This window comes from Seriola dumerili, unplaced genomic scaffold, assembly GCF_002260705.1.
Source record: "Seriola dumerili isolate Sdu_G_001 unplaced genomic scaffold, Sdu_1.0 BDQW01000024.1, whole genome shotgun sequence".
Lineage (NCBI taxonomy): Eukaryota > Metazoa > Chordata > Actinopteri > Carangiformes > Carangidae > Seriola > Seriola dumerili.
In genome coordinates, this window is record NW_019174279.1 from 765,818 (window position 1) to 785,766 (window position 19,949).

A 19,949-nucleotide genomic window follows, 5' to 3' on the forward strand; every position below is an offset into this window, starting at 1 on the left:
AATGTATTCACATTTTGTATGAAAATTCTTACTGCAAATACGGATATTTATACGAGCTGTTTTTGGTAATGTATGACTTGGACCCTTTTACATAATAAATCAGTTTTAGTGTGGCCTTTATAATTGCTGCTGGATCTCTGCTGACACCAAACATAATACACAGCTCAGACTTCCCACGAAGAAAACAGTCGTCTTTATTATTTCCCGAACTTCCACTGTGACTGGAGCTCAGATTAGCATTGTTCTTCTGAGTGACCCTCTGTGCCAACTAGTTCCCATGAGCCTGTGTGTGTGTGTGTGTGTGTGTGTGTGTGTGTGAGAACTTATCAACATTACACAATGGGGGTATCCTGAGAGAGAGGGACTGTTCCTTTTTCCCACAGTTTCACAAACAGTAAAACTGTTGTAATATTTTGTGGACCTACCTTGACCTTAAACACAGACCTACAGTCAGTTGAGTCAGATAATTAATAATAATAATAAATATTTGGATATTTGTTTCTTAACAAAATGAAATCAAATTTTCATGATTCCAAGCTGAAATAATGAGACAGAGTCAGTCCAAGAACAGTAAGGCAGAGGCAGGGTTTCAATCCTCAACTAACAGCTTACCTCTGACCTATTTGAGAAGGCATGTGCCACAGCATGTTTGAACACATACTCAAGGTCCTGGAGATTTTGACACACAGGCTAAATAATAACAACAATAACATTTTACAGTCCTGGTACTTGGGTTAAATGTCCCTGGTCAGTCATTGGATTCATATGGGATGAGGGACCAACAACTAAGTTAATTGCCAGTATTTGAAAAAATCTTCTTTCTAAAATAAAAGCTTGCTGTGGTGATCTCACTCATGATATCGTTCAGAAGGCCAAGCCTATATTGGGATTTGAACTGTGGACCTCTGCCACATATTGAAGTGAGGTTAACCCACAACTCTATGGAACATCCTTGATCTGATTTACCGAATTTACCCACTCAAAGTGTTGAATTGTCAAGGCTCCAAGCAATGTAAACACATCTCATATCTGTCCACGATATAAAGCCATTGTTGCTCGCTTTGTACTGTCTTTATGATGACACATGCAAAGTTTGGTAATGACTGATTAAATCTTTTCGGTAAAGCAGTTCATTTTCAACAATGCCTCTTGAAGAGAGACACGTGGCTGCAAATATTGCCGAGTGGCTTGAGGGTGATATCGACAAATTTGAAGTTCCACCAGAGAAAATCAGTTCTTTGGTGTTAATGTCATAGTATTGGTGAGGATGTTGGCAGAAAAGCATGGATGGACATCAGCATGATGTGCAGGTCAAACCCTGACCTTGGTTGTGCAAAGTGCTCTAAAGAACCACAAAGCTATCTCCAGATGTGTGGCTGCTGCAGGATGCTTTGTCGAACATTTTAAGAAGAGTGATCTGGCATTCACCAAGCTAAAGGATAAGCAGCAGCAAATAGGCAGACTTTAACACATGCTGGTGCAAGGCGTAAATACTCAATGCAACAGCACTTATCACATTATCCAGGCTGCTGGAACACAGCTGGCCAGTGACTGCTGCACTGTCTGACTCAGCAGTGACTCCGATAGGAAAACTTGCTTATCTGAGCCATTTGAAAGAGCTACGGTGTTTCTGAGTAGGCAACAATATGTTACCCTCTGTGCACTTCCACAGCTTGTGCAAAGTCTTAAAAGTCCTTATAGGGTTCAAGTTTTGAGACTGCACCAGTAAGGTCATACCATGACTATCTGTGTTTCAACCTGAATCCCCAAACACAGTCTTAATTGCTGCTGCTCTAGAGCGCAGATTTAGAAAACTTAAGTTCTTGCCTGCTGACGAAGCATTCAAGGTCCAACAGTACAAACCATGGCATTTGGTGCCAAAAAGGAAGCGAGACGGCCCAGTGTAAGTGAAAATGAAGCCCGCAGCACAGCACAAGACAGCCCAGTAACGCATGCCAAGGGCGCAACATTTGTTACTTGACAACATACTGGGATCATCATCAGACTCCAGCACCAGTGATGAAGAGGATGAGAAGCAGTTAAACCTATATATTACCTATTACCTATAACATATTTACAAGAGATCATCAAACACTTAACAAATAACTACTCACAATGATGATGTCTTTTTCTGGCAATATATACATCCATGCATCAGTGTGAGCATTGCTCCATACCATTTAACAGTGGACCAGTGTCATTTTGTTCAGGCAAAGAGAGGACCTACGTGATTCTGTTCAATGCAAGTGGAGACCATCTTTCCATCAGAGCACAATGTTCAAAACAAATCTATAAGGCCCTTGAGAAAGGTCGCCATCTTGTGCTGGTTCTGAGAAATGCCAGGGGTAACTCCATCAGAGGGCAGATGATAGCAGTTCGTAAGGATCGTCATTGATTGTCAGTAGTACCAGTAAATCACCAGCAGATGTCTGTGTCACTACATGGAGCGCATACATGGGACCGTGGGTGTAATAGGCAGGGATAGTCACAGGGAAGATAATTTTACCCTGATATAATAAAATGTAAGCCTATCACACCAATCTATTCGGCTTGTACTCAGTCTTCAGTGATTGATGTTCTTCTGTATGGCTGGTGTATGGCTGATCATCATGACAGCATTAACCCAAAATATTTGATGGGCTAGAATTCTTCATCAGAAATGATTTTGTTGTATTTAGATAGAGCAAGAGGCACTGCCTTGCCTCTCCATTTAAACTGTTGCCATCTATCAATATGATGCCCCTCTATTCACCATAACCAGAACAGGCCATTAAGTTATTAAACAAGTAATACACTTAACAATTAATTAGGATGTCCAGCTGGTCTGGCCAGCCTTGGGGATGGGCATGTGTGTGAGTTGGTATGTGTGTTGCTGACTCAGTATGGGTATGTGTATGAGGATTTAAGAGTATGCCATTTGTGACTCTGTGATAGTGGCTCTGTGATGTTGTGATGAAATGCCTTGTGAATATGCTGCAAACTGGGCCTGTCCCTCTTAAACAGAGTGAATTCAAAACATGAATCAAAAGGCAAAATACACAAGGAGTCTGGCAAAGCACTGGCAGTAGGTTTATTAGAGCCGAGCAGAATAGTTGATTCACTTTGATTATCAGATTTTAAGTTCAATCAGCTGAATCTTGTAGACACCAGTTGATTTTTTTCCCCAATTATTTCATTTTTAGTTACAGCAGCAGTAAACTTCACAAATACATGTCCACATATCCAGTCACATTGGTGTTCATTTGGAGTCAGGTGTCTGGTTCCCTGATGAATGTAAATTCTACATTAATATTTTTATTATGAAAAAACAACAAGAAAGAAACAGTGTAACTAATCAGAGATACACACATTTAGGAACAAACAGTTTCTAAAGGATATTATCCAAAATACAATAGAGTACAGCGTCATTTTTGCAAGAGTTAAATTTAGAAGTTATGAAAAGGGTTTAAAATTGTCTAGTATAATTTCTTATTTGACTTGACATATAACAGGCCGATTTATGGAACCGCACTGAGGGTATCAGCAAACGGAAGTTGATCTTGCTGAATTGATCACAAGATTGAACAGGGATCAAGCACTTTAAATGGATTGAGTTTTTCAGCTTGAATCCTGGCCCCACTTATATAAGAATCCTTTAATCTCTCTTTTTCATTTCGAAGTTCATTGTCATGTTTTGCTTTTAAATCATTCTTCATTTTTTCAAATTCCCGTTCTTTCGCCTCTCTCTCTCTCTCTCTCTCTGCTTCTCTCTCCTCCCTCTCCTTTCTTCTCTCCTCATTCATCTCCTGCTTCTCCCTCTTCCTCTCCTCCTCTCTCTCTCTCCTCTCTATCTCTCTCTCAGCCTGGAGTTGTTTGTTAATTTTCTTCATCGCCTCCTCATATTTTTCTTTCATTTTCCTCTCCATTTCCTCTTGTTCTTTGCGCATTTGCTCTTCTTTCTCTTTCAGGATGCGTTTTTTATCCTCTTCGATTACCCTCTCTGCCTCTTGGAACATGTCGTTGGTGTAGTGGCTTCCCCCATTCTTCTCGGCAATATTTCTGATCTTCTGGAATAGCTCACTGACCTGAGAGCGATCCTTAACCTTATTGTTGAAGACATGGTACTGGCCATTACATTTGGCCACAAGCCCCTTAAGCTCTTCGCAATCATTCAAGAACTCCTCAATACTGTTGTCCAGAGAGTCACCAGCAGTAAAGAGAACCATGCTGTATCGATCTGCATCCTTGCCAAACATTTTCTGAATGTTCTGCACGGACTCCTTTTCCTCCGATGTGAATCTGCCCACCTTGATGACCACCAGGAAGACATGGGGTCCAGGAGCAGCGAAGGAGATGCATTTACCAATTTGTTTGGCTGTTTGTATCTGGTCAAACCTGGTGTCAAACAGGCCTGGGGTGTCGATGACAGCAACCTTTTGTCTATCTACCGTAGCTGTGCCCTTAGAGCAGTCTACGGTCATAGATTTAGCACTGCACTTTGATTCGAAGCACTCTCGTCCCAGAATGGTGTTTCCAGTGGCACTCTTCCCGCTCCCTGTTTTCCCCACCATCACAATCCTCAGCTCCTCATCATTTGTTCTGCTAGATCCTGTGTAAAGAAATAAGTGACACTGAATAACAATATATAGCAGGTTGTACATACTTTTTACTTAAAGGGGTTGTGCAGGGGAACGGGGTATTTACAAGAAGAGGTACAGCTTACATTTCCCTGAAAAGCTACTTAGAAGACAGCAATGTGTGTAAATTATGGATACTGAGTCTGCATTGAGGAAGGTCACCTGTGGAGTACCCCTAGGATCGGTAATTGATCCAAAACCTTCCAAATTTTACATTAATTATATTTGTAATGCTATGATTTGTAATTTGGGCATTTTTTGAGTCTTTGAGACTTAATTCCTTGGGGTTGTGATTGATCATAAACTAGTATAGAAACAATATAGTGAATCAATTAAAGAAAAAATATCTAAATCAATAGCAATTAAGTATAAAGCTAGGGATATATTAAATTCTAAGGCCTTGTAATTTACTGCTCATTTATACTTATACCCTATATAACTTATTGTTTTTGTGAGGGCATTTTCTCTTGTCCACCTAATGAATGACTCAGGGTAAAAGGTCAGTGTGAGGCCCTAGTTCTCTGTGTAACTAAATCTTACAAGCCTTGAGATGTTTAGGCAGCTCCTCCAGACACAGCTTTGGGTTTGCTGATACTGTTGGTGCCACGATTGATAACAGAAAACCATGGATGGTCAGTAACAAGTGGCTGGGTGTTCTGAGAATCAGCACTTGGGCGTATATAGTCATGTTTCCTTGTTTATGGTTAATGAACCAATAGTGTATTCATACATCCCTCTTCTCCCTCTTCTTCTAGATATTTGACCAATTATGGAGTGAAGGCTTTCTTAAGTATTTTCTCTAAGTGTATAATGACTATTCTTAGGGGTTTCTGCTTCAGAATTGAGGTGACATCATGCACAGAAGCCTGTATTGATGAATCCTGAATAAACATTCTCAGCATAAGACATCCTGGACTCCAGAGCTCTTTCTTCACCACCTACGATAAGAGTTTCCCTAACAGTTTGGAAGTGTGGGAAGTGGGGAGCTTAATTGATAAGAATATAGGCAGGCATATATAAGCATTCTGCTTGAGCGTGAGCCTGTTAAGTCACTACTTAATACATAGACAGTTGACTTCCTTTTTTTGTTTTTGTTTTTTCTGTCTATATTGTTTATATTTACTGTATTATGTGTGATGACTGAATAAAGAAAACTACAATGACTACTTCTACAACATAGAAAAGATTTAACTTTGACACATGATTTTCTAACTGAATAAAATCAGATTATGAAATACAAAAATAAAAAATTATAAATATGCAGTTCTTTGCAGTTGTATATGTCTACAGAAGTATTGGTCTATATGATCTACAGCAGTACATTACATACAATTAGATTCAGCAGTGATCACTGTTATCCCACCATAAAATAATGGTACTTTAAAATATAAATACAGTAACTTGACTCACCTAAGTTGTTGGCCATGTTTGGGTTGTCAAAGTTGCCGTCCAGCAGAGAAGATACTGCAGCTGAAGAGAGGAGTTGAAAAGTCGAAGCGTTGAAGAGTTCAGTGTGTCTGCCACAACTGCTTTCTCTATGGCCCTATTTGTACCAAACCACGCTCTCAAAAAGCTGCAGTGGTCTCACAATGAAAGTGAATCTAAAACTTAAGCAGGTTGTTCTGGTTTTTTTTAAATAAGTGATGTATGAATGGGGTGTATTCAAACCACATGATGCATCAAAGTCAACAAGAGGTGCTTTGTCATACCCCAGTTTATCAAGATGTTGCATTAAAAATATTTTGTCACATAACACTTCAGGTTTGTTAGAGAAGCTTTAAGGAGCAGTTTATAAAGAAAATCAATTTATCTCAATAAAATGCTAATTGCTGTGTTCAATACATAATGAGTTAATTTACTCTAGTAGGAAGACCTCAATATTGAGGTACTATCATATAAAGTTCTTGAGTTATTGTGTTTGGAAAAGTGTGGCTGAACACAGAGTATATTTAAAGCTTGAGCCTTTTCTAAAACACCCTACATGAACTGGGGTTGGAAATCTTTAATGTCATAAAAAGCTAATGACATGAAGACATGATAATGGCTTTGTATATGTCCCTGTTATATGTGAAACTTATCTGTTTCATTTGGCTAAATTAAATCTTCTGAATCTTCTCAATACTGATTCACTTTTATTACCTCCACCAAGGAGGTTCTGTTTTCATCCATGTTTGTTTGTCAGCAGGATCAAGCAAAAAGTACTTAACTGTCTGGTACAGTATCCAGACTGGTACTGAATACCTTCCTCCACTCACATAAGAGGCTTGCTAACCATGGTTACCACAGCAACTGCAGATGATAGTGGAGCAGTTGCACACTTGAGGCTGGAGATAAACAGTGGGCTATGGCATCCTGTGACTGACCGTGTGTGCAAACACTTACAGGCTGAATTTATTTTCAGGAAATTCCTGTTTTAACTGTAAACATGAAACCTTCTTTTCCTCTCTCTACAGTAAATGGCAGCACTTTATTGAAACTGCTGCACAACAGACAAGAGACCAAGAAAGCAGCACAAATATGACAATTACAATAAGAAACCACACTTAGCAGTTGTGTCTTTGATAGGTACCAGCTCAAGTACACAGACTTACACACTGCTTTAAAAAGGTTAAGGCCATAAGTGCTAGTTTTACCAGACTGGTCTTTTACACACCTTTCTGCCAACAGAGCAAAGTCGACAGATTTGTCACTAGGTGCTTTTTTGAATAAAAAAAAAAAAAAAGTTGGCAACACTGGAGGCTGTAAATGCCACCCTAATAGAAACTGTGTGTGCCTCTTCGTTTTAAAAGAACCACAGCCAATTGGGGAACTTAGTCACATGGCATTAGACTGACCATGGTGGAGCTAAGATCACTTAACTCTATTATTCAGTCAGTCAGTCGCAATAATAGGGCTGGCCCAGCTGTTGCGGTCCAGCCAAAAATTAAAAAACCAAGTAAAGAATTAGCTAAACATGTCTCAATTAATTAATTATTATATTAATTAATTCCTTTATATACAAATAAGTAAGGATGTATCCTCCATACACCAGCAAAATAGTTTCAAAGGATCCTGTGTGTTGGTAAACTTTTCTATTTCTTTTCACCCTGTTTTTCCAAATTCATTTCATTTAGTCTACCACTTTTTGTTCGTCACATGTTCTGCTCTGTAAGCTCAGATTTATTTGTGTAGCTGCATGTGGTAGTGTGAAACTTGAGCATCTGTATCAGCCTTTCATGAATAAAACTGCTCACCCCTCCCTCCATCATTTACAGGAAAAGGGTGGCGTTCTTTCAAACTGTAAGAAATACCGCACAACCACTCCTCCCTGCCTCCCCTAAAGAATGTGCATCAACCGTCATTTGTTTGATATGAGCTGTGGTGCTATAAACAGAACATAATAAAGCAGTTTCTATTTGAAAAATGAAATATGAATAAAGTTTATATATTAATCTAAGTTTGTGAGAAAAGATTAGTTGCTTTCTCTAAATTCTGTACAATGTATAGAATTGTAACGTAAGTGTCGATATAAGAAACACCTTATAAGAATAACAAAGAGTTATAAATAATTGAAAGGTTATTTTCTGTTTCAAAGTCAACCTAGGGAAGCAAAAACAAAAGCACAACAGTTAATACGCTGAAATCACAGGCTCTTCTTGATATTTGAATATATTTCCCTAACAGAATTATAAAGGCAGTCCCGGAATAAAACTCTGTTAAGGGGGGACCTTGTCCATGAAAACGTCTGGTTGACTTCCTCAGGCGTGCACCCCCTCTGAGTAGCCCTATCAGCTGTCTACTGTAACGTCAGCGATGGCGGACTGTTTACCAACCTACACAACAGCTGGTACTGGCAGCTACATAGCTTGACATGAGAACAAGTCTTAGCGTTTTTTTTTTCTTCTAGCAACCATCCGGCTGTGGCTAAAGTGACCCTTCATCACCTGCGCTTGTTTGAGCTAAAGGTGAAGCCAAACATGTGACACAGGTGCAGTAAAGTCACGGTATGCATGGGCTAAAATCAATCAAAATCAGTCCAAATACTTTGTCTTTATCATGTCATGTAAGTCTTGTTGAACTTCAGATGAGTTGGAGACAGAGATTGTACATGAAAAAAGATTAATAATATTTTATATTATTTTATAGGTTGTAGTCTACGTCAGTATTAGTTTTTTTATGAGAACCGAGTATGAGTTCGGACACAAAGATAGTTATAGTAGGATGCGGGATATCAGGTATAGCAGCGGCACGCAGGCTCGTTAAAGCTGGGTTTCAAAATGTGCGGATACTGGAGGCGACTGCAAGAAGTGGAGGAAGAATAAAGACTGGAAGATTGGGTAAGTGTGGAAAGCCCAAGATGCCAAAAATGCGAGGGACCACGATCATAAGTATCAAACCATAATACTATTATTACATTTAAGAGATATCTGAATGTGAGTTAACCCCACCCCCACCCCTCACCCAGGACTGAATTTACACACAGACCTGTTTTCCTCTGCAGGTAATAACACTACAGAGATAGGTGCAAGTTATATCCATGGCCCATCAGAGGGGAACCCAGTGTTTTGTTTGGCTCGTGACTATGGTCTCCTGGATCCAGAGGCCCTCACCCCGGAGAACCAGGCCATGGATGTTGATGAACGTCCTCCCTGGGTGCCCAACTGGTTCAGCAGTTCAGGTCACCAGATGTAGAAATACAACATGTCACCAGTCTGTTTTAACACATCATATTTCCTACGTCACTACTCTCACATCTGGTTATGTGTGGATTAGCCTATATGATGTCCAGTGGTGTGACTATTTATTACTCTGTGCATGTGCATAGATTGTTATTTTTATTAATATTTTATATATTGTGGATGATGTGCAGGTGAGAGGCTGAGTGCTGAACACGTGAATCCTGCTCTGGAGTTGTTTTATGAGCTTGTGGATGATACTTCACAATTTAAGAATCAAGAAGAAACACAGTGGGCCAGCATAGGGCATTTCTTACGATCAGAGGTACATTGACTTTCAAATTATTTTCCTGGTGCTAAGATTTGAGATGTTCTTGAGGATAAACAACTGAGGATAATAAACTGTTTGTTTGCATGTGGTGCTCTGTGTGGGTGTACTATATGCAGGCACGACAGCGAGCAGCAGAGAGATGGAGAGATAAGGAGGAAACCACCAGGGAGCTTCTGCTGTGTGCGATCAGCACCATGCTGAAGGTGGAGTGCTGTGCCAGTGCGACTCACAGCATGGATGAGATAGACCTGGGGGGATTTTGTATGTACAAGAGTCTAAGTGGACTGGACTGCACATTCCCAAGGTTTTTGCTCCAACATCTTCAGAGTATAAACATATGTGAAATTAAATGAAGGATCCTACGTGCTCAGCCCTCTTTGCTATTGGTTTATTCTGATGTGGCTCCTCTGCGGCACCCTGAGAAAGGTCAATGCACGCATCGCCCAATCAGGTGGTAGCATGCCCTATAAATAAGTAGAGCTGAAATGATTAATTGATAAGTCAACTGACAGACAGTGATACCAGGAAGCAATTTCCCCATGAACTGATCCTCCACAGGATGCTGAGACACAGTATTAATGATTTATATCTTAGACCATTCGAGTGATATGCATGTGTAAAGTAACTTTTATTTATACCTTTTTGTTGCAGTGGCTATGAAGGTCTGATCAAAAAATTGATGTCAGAGCTCCCCGGTGGTTTAGTGACCTACAATCATCCTGTGCGCTGTGTCCACTGGAACAACACAGGCAGCGGAGTAAACACGGTGACGGTTGAGTGTGATGACGGGGAGAGGATCACTGCTGATCATGTTATTGTCACAGTACCTCTAGGTAGCCTTCTGCTTACATATTGTACTGTTGTTCATCTCAGTGCATGAAACAGAATGATTGTAAATGAGTAGTTGAGGAGTCGCTATACACTGCGATATAATAAATTTCCTGGTTCAGTTAAGAAATTGTAAATGAATGAAATAACCAGTAATAACAATCAGTCCTACTTCACCTGCAATGACCAGATATAAAAGAAGGAGTTACCTCAGTGGAAATGGTTTGTTTGCAAAGATGTGTATTTTCATATCACCCACCCCTATTATATAGTATGTAAGCATAAACTTCTTTTTTTTTTCTCTTCTGGTAGGTTACCTTAAGAAGCACCATTCAACCCTGTTCTGTCCTCCTCTCCCGGCACACAAGCTGCACTCCATCCACAAACTAGGATTTGGAACATGCAACAAAATATATGTAGAGTTTGAATCACCGTGGTGGGATGCCAACTGTGAGGTCATCTACCTGCTGCGGAAAGACGAGGTCTGTAGTGCAACCATGAACCACAGAGTAGATTAGCATGCACAGAGCCAGTATCTAAATGTTTCTTGGCATGACAGACTATGTCTCAGTGTTCTATGTTCGTTTGCAGCTTGGCTTCTTTAAATATCAGGCCTCAGATTTAAAGGATTTCTGCAGCAGCACAATAAGAAGTTTTGATTGTTTTAAAACCCCAAAATAACCTACCTGTATGATCCTAATAAACTTAACTTTACACTGACTTCCTGCACTCACCTGCTGGGAAAAGATGTGTTATATATGAACCATTTTTACATTATGGATGGGCCTTTACACCTTATACTATTTAGAATCAGGTAGAGCTCCTTTCTCCTCATCAAAATACATGCTACTGCATGAATCACTTCCTCTGATAATATTTCATTGTTAATGTAGCAGTAAAAATGTTGTCTTGCTTATTTTCCAAATCCACACACATGAAGTGCTTGTTTCACACCCTTTGTGTCTTCAGGAGGACTTTTCGGACCAGGTGTCAGACATAAGCAAATCCTGGATTAGGAAGATGGCAACATTCACTGTGCTCAAACCTTCTGAACGGTAACATATTAAACACATGAAGAGTCACAGGAGCTAATTTTTCCCTCTGTAAAGTTTCCACAGAAATTCATAGATTAAGAGAGCAATGCAGCCATGTGAGTCCTCTCACTAATTTTGATTAAACTCTCAGGTATAGCTATGTTCTCTGTGGCTGGATTGCTGGACATGAGGCAGAGTACATGGAGACGCTTACTGAGCAGGAGGTCAGAGAGTCCATCACGGAGCTCGTCCATACATTCACAGGTGAGTCTGTGAGCCTCTAGCTGCTTCCTGATCGCTACCATGGATGAAAATGGATAGTTGTCCTTGCATTACCTTGGTGTATAATTATTACCTTAATATCTTTCTAACTCAGTCAGATATTTTAGATCAATACAAAATGCCAAGTTATAATTGACACAAGTGGTATTCACATGTCAAAAGCTAACACAGCTCAGCCTGGCAGGGCCGAGTCCGAGATGTCTGAAAGTGGTAACTGTACACAGGATAACCCTTTTGATCTAGGAAACAACATGGCTGTGCTGCCAGCTGCTGGCCAAACTGTAGATTGTTCACACACACAGCCTTATTGAAAATGTATGGGCTTTGATTTAAGAGGTATCAATTACTGTATAATATTTCTTTAATCTTGATGTGTCAGTCACAAGAAGGGTGTTAGGACATGAGGAAAATAAGATTCTCCTGTAATTCATGTAATGTAGTGTTTTTAATCCATAGCATTTTTAAACAGATGAAACTGATTGTATAGGAGCCAGTATGTTATCCAGAACGTGTAGGGGCATTTTGTTTTTGTAGTAGATGTTCCATAAGGTGATGCACATTTGAATTGAGAATAGAGATAGTCAATAACAAGTGGTGTGCTCGATTCAAGATTCAAGATCCAAGATCCAAGATCCAAGATCCAAAGCTTTATTGACATATGCATAGAGAACAGGTTTCACTAAATAATGAAATTTTTAGCTTGCTGTTGCTTAGCTGGCTTGATTAGCATACTACTAGATGTATCACTGGATAAATCTATTCTTTTTAATGTTAGCACTGTTTGAGATTTTCATGTTTTCTAAAAATGTTTCTGAGCCTTGATCATTTGAGGATGGTCCCCATCAGCATACTGTAACTGTGTGTGTTTAGGAAACTCTACCATCACACCGAAGAGAATTGTCTGCTCCCATTGGTTTCATGACCCCTGGACATGTGGATCTTACAGTCACCCAGCAATAGGATGTTCAGCACAGGACATAGAAAACATAATGGAACCTCTGCCTTCAAAGGGATCACAGTCACAGGTGCACAGACAGGTTTTTTTCACACATAAACACATTTGCAAGAAAATTACATATACATCAAATGACAGAATATGACCCTGCCTGAAATGTATCTCAGTTCTAACTGGTTGGGTGTGTCTCAACCCCTGCAGGTGTTGTTTGCTGGAGAGGCTACTCATCCCTACTACTACTCCACCGTCCATGGAGCTTCCCTCAGCGGGTGGAGAGAAGCTGATCGGCTCATCTGTCACTACTCCTCCATCAGTCCATGTATATAATCAGATCAAATTTTGTAAAAGACGACCACACTAGATGCATAAACCATTTTTTTCCAAGTTAATTGAGTAGAAACTTCTCATCCAATGGATTTTAAAGGGGAACTCCACCAACTTCACACAGAAAAGACTGTTTGTAGGTCTCAGGGAATACTGCAGCCACCTGTGTGTGTTTTGTTTATATTGGTGTCTTGTTTATATATAGATACATATATATAGAGAGACGTGTTACTTTATTTTGGTATTTATGATTGTATATAATCATTGATTTATTTTTTAAAAGTTATGACAATTTGTTACAAGAACATTTTCAGTAATATTTTAGCAGCTTAATAGGGATATGATCAGAATATTAAAGAACTTTAACAGAGATATTTTTAGAAATATCTGCGGGATTAACGGTTTGTTTGTGGCACCAGAGAGAACTGTGCAAAAAGTGATTAATTTTCAGCCCAATGTCCGACTGAACGGTCAGTGGTCGAGTTGCATTTTGGGTAATGTTGGCGCCAGGTTTTACAAAGACGAAATTGGGAGGGGAAAAAAAGGACAATATCTCTGGTTCTGCTGCATCAGTTTTGATCCTTTTTTTTTAATTTCCCATTGTAAGTCCGACAATATTATATACATAAATATATAGTTATATCAACCATTTGATTCCACTTTCCGTAAAACGAATTTTATTTTGAAACTCATAACCGGAAGACATAATCGTTGCCTATGTAAACCAGAAGGAGAAGAAGAAGACAGCCTACACGAGTGTAGTAAAGAGCGTGTATTAGTCTGAAACCAGTGGTGGTAATGAGTGCGAACCCTAACATAGTTATAGTAGGATGCGGGATATCAGGTATAGCAGCGGCACGCAGGCTCGTTAAAGCTGGGTTTCAAAATGTGCGGATACTGGAGGCGACTGCAAGAAGTGGAGGAAGAATAAAGACTGGAAGATTGGGTAAGTGTGGAAAGCCCAAGATGCCAAAAATGCGAGGGACCACGATCATAAGTATCAAACCATAATACTATTATTACATTTAAAACTTAAATTAGCATCAGTTCATTTTCGATAACCGAAAAAGGGTTAGTGGTTAACGGACAACCTGAAGGGACCAATCCGCAGCAACTGACAGCTCCATGGCAACAGGAACTAGTATTCTACATGACTATTAATGTTATTAACTGAGGCTGCAAAAGACAAATAACTTTTATTATCGATTAATCTGACAATTATTTAGCAGATTAACAGGTTAGTGGTGTGGCAAGTAAAATGTGAAAACGCAAGTTCATTGCCGAGTGTTCTGATGTCTTGTCTGATAAACAGTTAAAAACGTATGGTGAGTTTACCATCATAGAAGACTAAGGACACCAGGAAATATTCTCATACAAGAAGCTAAAACAGAGACTTTTGACAGTTTTTCTATATAAAAAAAGGGTTCAAAACAGTTATGTCTGCATGCAGCTGAGTCGCCTGTTAATTATTTACTCCAAGAAGAAAAGATCATAGATGTAATGTAAGACCAATTCCACTGCGGTTTTATGCAGCCGCAGTACAATATGAGATGTAATCAATAACTCAATGTGAGTTATTAGGTGTTTTACTGTAGGGAGTTTGTGAAGAAGTGCAACTAAACTTGAAATCAATACTTAATTCTTAATATTGGTGTTGTATGTTTTGAATACATATTGGATTTTAGAGGTTTGTCCCTTATTTCATGCCCATCTCCAAGCCTTCATCAAATTTATGACAAGCTATTCATCCGGTGATAGTGAGGTAAACGCACATGTGATAGTGAGGTAAACGCACATGATAAACTCAATGCAAAGAGATACTGTTTTCTTCCACCTACATTACCTTTTGTGGGAAAGGCTTTCCACACATGCACCAATAACAAGCCCTGATTTAAAGCTTTGTAGACAAAAATAATTAAATGTTACAACTAACAATATGAAAAATACTCATTAGTAAAAATTGAAGATCATAATGATAATTTTGATGATTTAAATCAAGAGTTCTGCAATTGTATTGTAATTTGACTTTTTTAAATCAAAATAATGATATATTTTGATCCAAGTGTTGCCTCACCTGTTTTTTAAAATGTGTTTTTAGGACCAGACCTAGTTATGTCTGCTGTAAATCATGTGAATAACTGATAAATGCAAGGGATCATATTGTAAGGGTTATTCCACTTTAGTAACCCTATCTTTGTCACACAGCAATAATATTAGTGTAATGTAGGAAAACTGATTTCACAATCATTTTCATCTGTAGGTGATAGTATTGTTGAGATAGGGGCAAACTGGATCCATGGACCGTCCGAGGGGAACCCAGTGTTTTGTCTGGCTCGTCAGTATGGGCTCCTGGATCCTGAGGCCCTCACCCCAGAGAACCAGGCTATGGACGTGGGAGGACATCCCCCCTGGGTTCCCAATGTCTTCAGCAGTTCAGGTCAGCCAATGTTTCAAAAATCAGCCAATTTTAAAACTGACCTCTCAGATAGATCAAAATTGTATGAAAAAATATATATGTAATCGAAGGTTTCATGACATGACAGGATGCATTTTTTTTACTTTATATTATTTTAGACCAAAGTTTGGTCTTGCCCTGTTCTGCTAAGGTTTCATTGCTCTCTGTTCTCTGGTTGCTATGCATGGAGTAGATTATTACATTGTGAATGTAAATTGTTTTGGCTTTTGAGACAAAATAATGTACCATACCTTGGTTATACTCTGGATCATTGTGTCTGTTATCTGTAGCGGTAAACTGCAAAAAACATCAAGCAAGAATTTAAAGGCAATAACACAGAGGAGAGGCAGATTGTTGTTATGCCACCCTGGTGGGTGCACAGCAGGCTGCAGTGCTGAACTGCAGTAGTGTGTCAATGATTTCAGATAAGACTTTACACCAGTTTTACAGCAGCCTGCTACACAGGTCACAGAGAATGGTAGTTAAATATTGATGGTCCTTCCTGAGCTTGAGGCCTTAAGCGATATTTTAGGTGTGTACTTTAGCGCTAATGCACATGCTCTTTTGCTGAAACTGGAATAGCAAGGTACAGGTATAAACAGTTTGAAGCCCCAACTAAAATTAATTGCAGCTATATGTTTGCAAGTGATTGCATTCCTGTAATGACACATACAGCCAGTATTTAGTTATTGATTACCTACTGTACTGTATGAGAGAAGTGATATGAGTTGATAAACTGAATGACATTTTCCTAACCTTTATTCTATGGGATATGTGACGTGTGCAGGTCGGAAGCTGAATGCTGAGGACCTCCAGCCTGCTCTGGAGATGTTTTCTGAGTTGCTGTGTGAAAGTTCAGAATTTCATAGTCAAGGGGGAGAACCCTGGCCCAATGTGGGAGATTTCATACGCTCAGAGGTACATTTCTTTCAGTGACTGAAATACTATAATAATACTATATAATAATACTGGCAATGTGTTTGTCAGCTCCTTATATCTAATATCAGCTGTCCTTGATGATAAATTGCATCTGGCAAGAATAAAGAAAAGAGTTTGTATTGCTGCTTGTTGCCTGGCGCAGGTGCAACAACGAGCAGCAGAGATGTGGAAAGATATGGATGCAAACACCAGATCTCTACAACTGTGCATGATCAGCAACATGTTGAAGGTGGAGTGCTGTGTTAATGGGAGTCACAGCTTGGATGAGGTAGGCCTGGGGGCCTTTGGCCTCTACAAGACTCTACCTGGACTGGACTGTACATTCCCAGGGTTCGTACTACTAACATTGCATACATATATATACTGCAACAATTATTCCAGTAATCAATTTCATTAAGTCATTATATCCTACACTTACATATTAAAAATCTAATAAGTAAAAGTGATGTTTTGCAATTGTTTGTTTTTGCTAGCAACCAAAAGATACACAAAGTATTTATTTTTATAATGGCATGTAATAAAGATAAACAAGCAAATCAGCTTGACCTAAATATTGTTCTCTTTATCGTGCAGTGGCTATGAAGGTCTAATCAAAAACTTGATGTCAGAGCTCCCTGGTGGTTTAGTGACCTACAATCAGCCTGTGCGCTTTGTCCACTGGAACAACACAGAGAAGAGAGAAAACCCTGTGACGGTTGAGTGTGATGATGGGGAGAAGATCGCTGCTGATCATGTTATTGTCACAGTACCTCTAGGTAGAATCATATGCGTACATACACAAACACTCGGTTATCATTTAATGCTCAATATTGTGAATAGTACTTTAGTACTTAAAGATTCTACACATACACACAGATGTTTTTCCTGCTAATTAGACTTGACGTTGGGTGGCGGCCATGCTGGGGATTACATGAGGTCACCAAACTGTATGACCCAACAAGAATTATAAAGGTGTAGCCTCTCCCATGCAATGCAAAACCAATAGGGGGTTCAGTCAAATCAAGCGCAGTCTATATACACTCACACACAGTCCATATACAAGTTCTATCAGGCAAAATAAGAGAAAACATCTGTGTGGGTGGACAATAGGTTTATGGGACCTTTAACATTTAGATAGGTGTGACTAAATCCCTAAATTTCCTTTTGATAAATGGTATTTTCTATTTCTAATATAAACACTTTAATTACTACAGTTTTGTTTGATTCTTTAGCGGCACAAATTCAAGCTTCTTTATTTTTTGTCAGGATACCTAAAGAAGCACCATTCAACTCTGTTCCGTCCCCCTCTCCCTCTACACAAGCTGCACTCTGTTCAGAGGCTAGGTTTTGGAACGAACAATAAAATATATGTGGAGTTCGATTCGCCGTGGTGGGATCACGACTGTGAGGTCATCTACTTTGTGTGGGAAGATGAGGTGAGATGTGTCGTCTGTGAATAAAGGGGTACATTTCCTGTACAGAAAATGTATATGCACTGTGCTCATTCACACATTGAATAAAAATATTATGTGCCGCAAATTTGCTCAAATATTTTGACTTAGGACTTCACTTGCTGTACAACTGACTCCAGAATGTTTGATATTTATGCCAGCAGTTAGCAAAAAATCTGTCTTATCTCTTGTCATGATTCAGGATGCCATGCTGGACCAGGTGTCAGATTTACAAGGATCCTGGATAAAGAAGTTGTTTGGCTTCACTGTGCTTAAACCCACTGAAAGGTCAGCAACCGCATATATGTGCCAAGCTTGTTTATGTTGTATTTAGTGTATAATTATTGGCAGATTCATTCGTTCATCTAAAAAAGCAGTCCTATTTGTGGTTTAACTTTCAGATATGGCCATGCTCTGTGTGGCTGGATTGCTGGGCATGAGTCAGAGTATATGGAGACACTCTCTGAGCAGGAGGTCACGCATGCCATCACACAACTTATTCGTAGATTTACAGGTGAGGCTAAATGATTCACAATGCTCCTTTACTGAGAGCGTATTACCGTCTCTTTATTATTTTCAAAAATGTTTCTGAGCCCTGGTGACTGTTTATATTTAGGAAACCCTATCATCACCCCAAGAAGAGTTCTACGCTCCCAGTGGTTTCATGACCCCTGGACATGTGGATCCTACAGTTACCCTGGAAAAGGCTGTTCAGTGCAGGACCTGGAGAACATGATGGAGCCCCTGCCTGTGAAGGAATCACAGTCACAAGTACTTATATGTTCATAGTCAAACATAAATGTGTACACACTAGCCCACATATAATTAGCCATTATTTATGAATTGTCATTCTAAATATTTGGTGTGTCTCAGCCCCTGCAGGTGTTGTTTGCTGGAGAGGCTACTCATCCCTACTACTACTCCACCGTCCATGGAGCTTTTCTCAGCGGGTGCAGAGAAGCTGATCGGCTCATCTCTCACTACTCCTCCATCAGTCCATCTCAGCCGGCCAAGTCAAAGCTTTAGAAGGAACAATGCTGCTTTGACAAAAAAATTTTTAAAAATTTATATCTAAAATCTACAACTTCTTCATACACTGATCTCAGAGTTGATTTGGAGGGTTGTGTGCTGTTTATTTAAATCAGTCACTTACTTACAGTTACTTACTGCTGACTTTATGCTGCGGATTTCACAGCATTAAAATACTAATGCATTTGGCTGATATTGTCAACTTGAACAGGCAAATCACACAAGTGATAGATACAGTAATTATATTTGCATTAAATACATTAAGGGAACAGCTTTAAATATTAACTAATGAATATTTTTGGTAAAGAAAAATGAAAGAATGTAAATACATCTTCTTTACACATCTGTTTAACCACAATGCAGTTATACGAATTAATTTCCTAATAAAAAATTTCAACATTTAAATCAATAAGTAAATAAATTTGCACATTTATGTAAAAACATTTTATAAAGATCAATTTCATATGTTTTTAAATTCTATTTACTAATTATTTTATTGTTTTTAGCTCACAATATGTTGCCTTACCTTTTGCATTTGCACAAACTTTGTTCTCACGATTATGATTAATTGTGAATGATGTGGGAACATCGTCAAAGAAAAGTTTTGGACTGGAGAACATAAAGGAATTTACTATTTGAATCAGTATATTATCAAAATTACAGGCCAAACTTCCCAAAAACACAACAGACTGAACAGAATAAAATTTTGCACTTTACAGGCAAACATCCATCTGGTTTATGTGATCAAACATTAAACAGATGAGTCAGTAGAGCATGTAATGTTGTAAGTATGCCAAAAGTATTCTACAGGAAGAGAAGCACTCAAGGGCACCTCAGAAAGTATGGATCAGAAGAAATGAGCGTGAAATTTTTTTTTTGTCTTGTGTCAGGGAAGCTTGATGGCCTCAAATTTGTATTATTTTTCTCCGTCTTTGTTGTTCTATTTTGGGTGTGAATGTGTCTCTGTTCTGTTGCTCATTTTCTGATACCGGAAGTTTTTTATGAAGGTGGAAGTTCAATAAAAAGAAAAAGTTGTTTGTAAGATTTCTGGGTGCCAATAGCCTAGAGATA

The 19,949-nt window shown here is 39.0% G+C and overlaps 3 protein-coding genes across 3 annotated transcripts; 2 read left to right on the forward strand and 1 right to left on the reverse strand.

The window, feature by feature from the left end:
- Window positions 1-3,497: 3,497 nt before the first annotated feature.
- Window positions 3,498-6,168, reverse strand: LOC111234196 (GTPase IMAP family member 4-like). The gene is made up of 3 exons (XM_022762162.1): window positions 6,027-6,168; window positions 3,843-4,588; window positions 3,498-3,542 (listed from the first exon to the last, which is right to left on the reverse strand). The coding sequence occupies exons 1-3, from the start codon at window positions 6,040-6,042 to the stop codon at window positions 3,498-3,500; spliced, it is 807 nt and encodes a 268-aa protein (XP_022617883.1). The 5' UTR covers window positions 6,043-6,168.
- A 2,250-nt stretch (window positions 6,169-8,418) lies between these two features.
- Window positions 8,419-13,090, forward strand: LOC111234316 (peroxisomal N(1)-acetyl-spermine/spermidine oxidase-like). The gene is made up of 10 exons (XM_022762329.1): window positions 8,419-8,932; window positions 9,097-9,273; window positions 9,466-9,596; window positions 9,719-9,906; window positions 10,254-10,435; window positions 10,743-10,912; window positions 11,400-11,485; window positions 11,616-11,728; window positions 12,617-12,771; window positions 12,903-13,090. Exons 1-10 carry the CDS (start codon window positions 8,785-8,787, stop codon window positions 13,026-13,028), a joined length of 1,476 nt encoding a protein of 491 aa, XP_022618050.1. The 5' UTR covers window positions 8,419-8,784; the 3' UTR covers window positions 13,029-13,090.
- A 646-nt stretch (window positions 13,091-13,736) lies between these two features.
- On the forward strand, window positions 13,737-19,920 carry LOC111234324 (peroxisomal N(1)-acetyl-spermine/spermidine oxidase-like). The gene is made up of 10 exons (XM_022762342.1): window positions 13,737-13,971; window positions 15,286-15,462; window positions 16,268-16,398; window positions 16,562-16,749; window positions 16,993-17,174; window positions 17,665-17,834; window positions 18,052-18,137; window positions 18,251-18,363; window positions 18,466-18,620; window positions 18,723-19,920. The coding sequence occupies exons 1-10, from the start codon at window positions 13,824-13,826 to the stop codon at window positions 18,873-18,875; spliced, it is 1,503 nt and encodes a 500-aa protein (XP_022618063.1). The 5' UTR covers window positions 13,737-13,823; the 3' UTR covers window positions 18,876-19,920.
- Window positions 19,921-19,949: the final 29 nt, after the last annotated feature.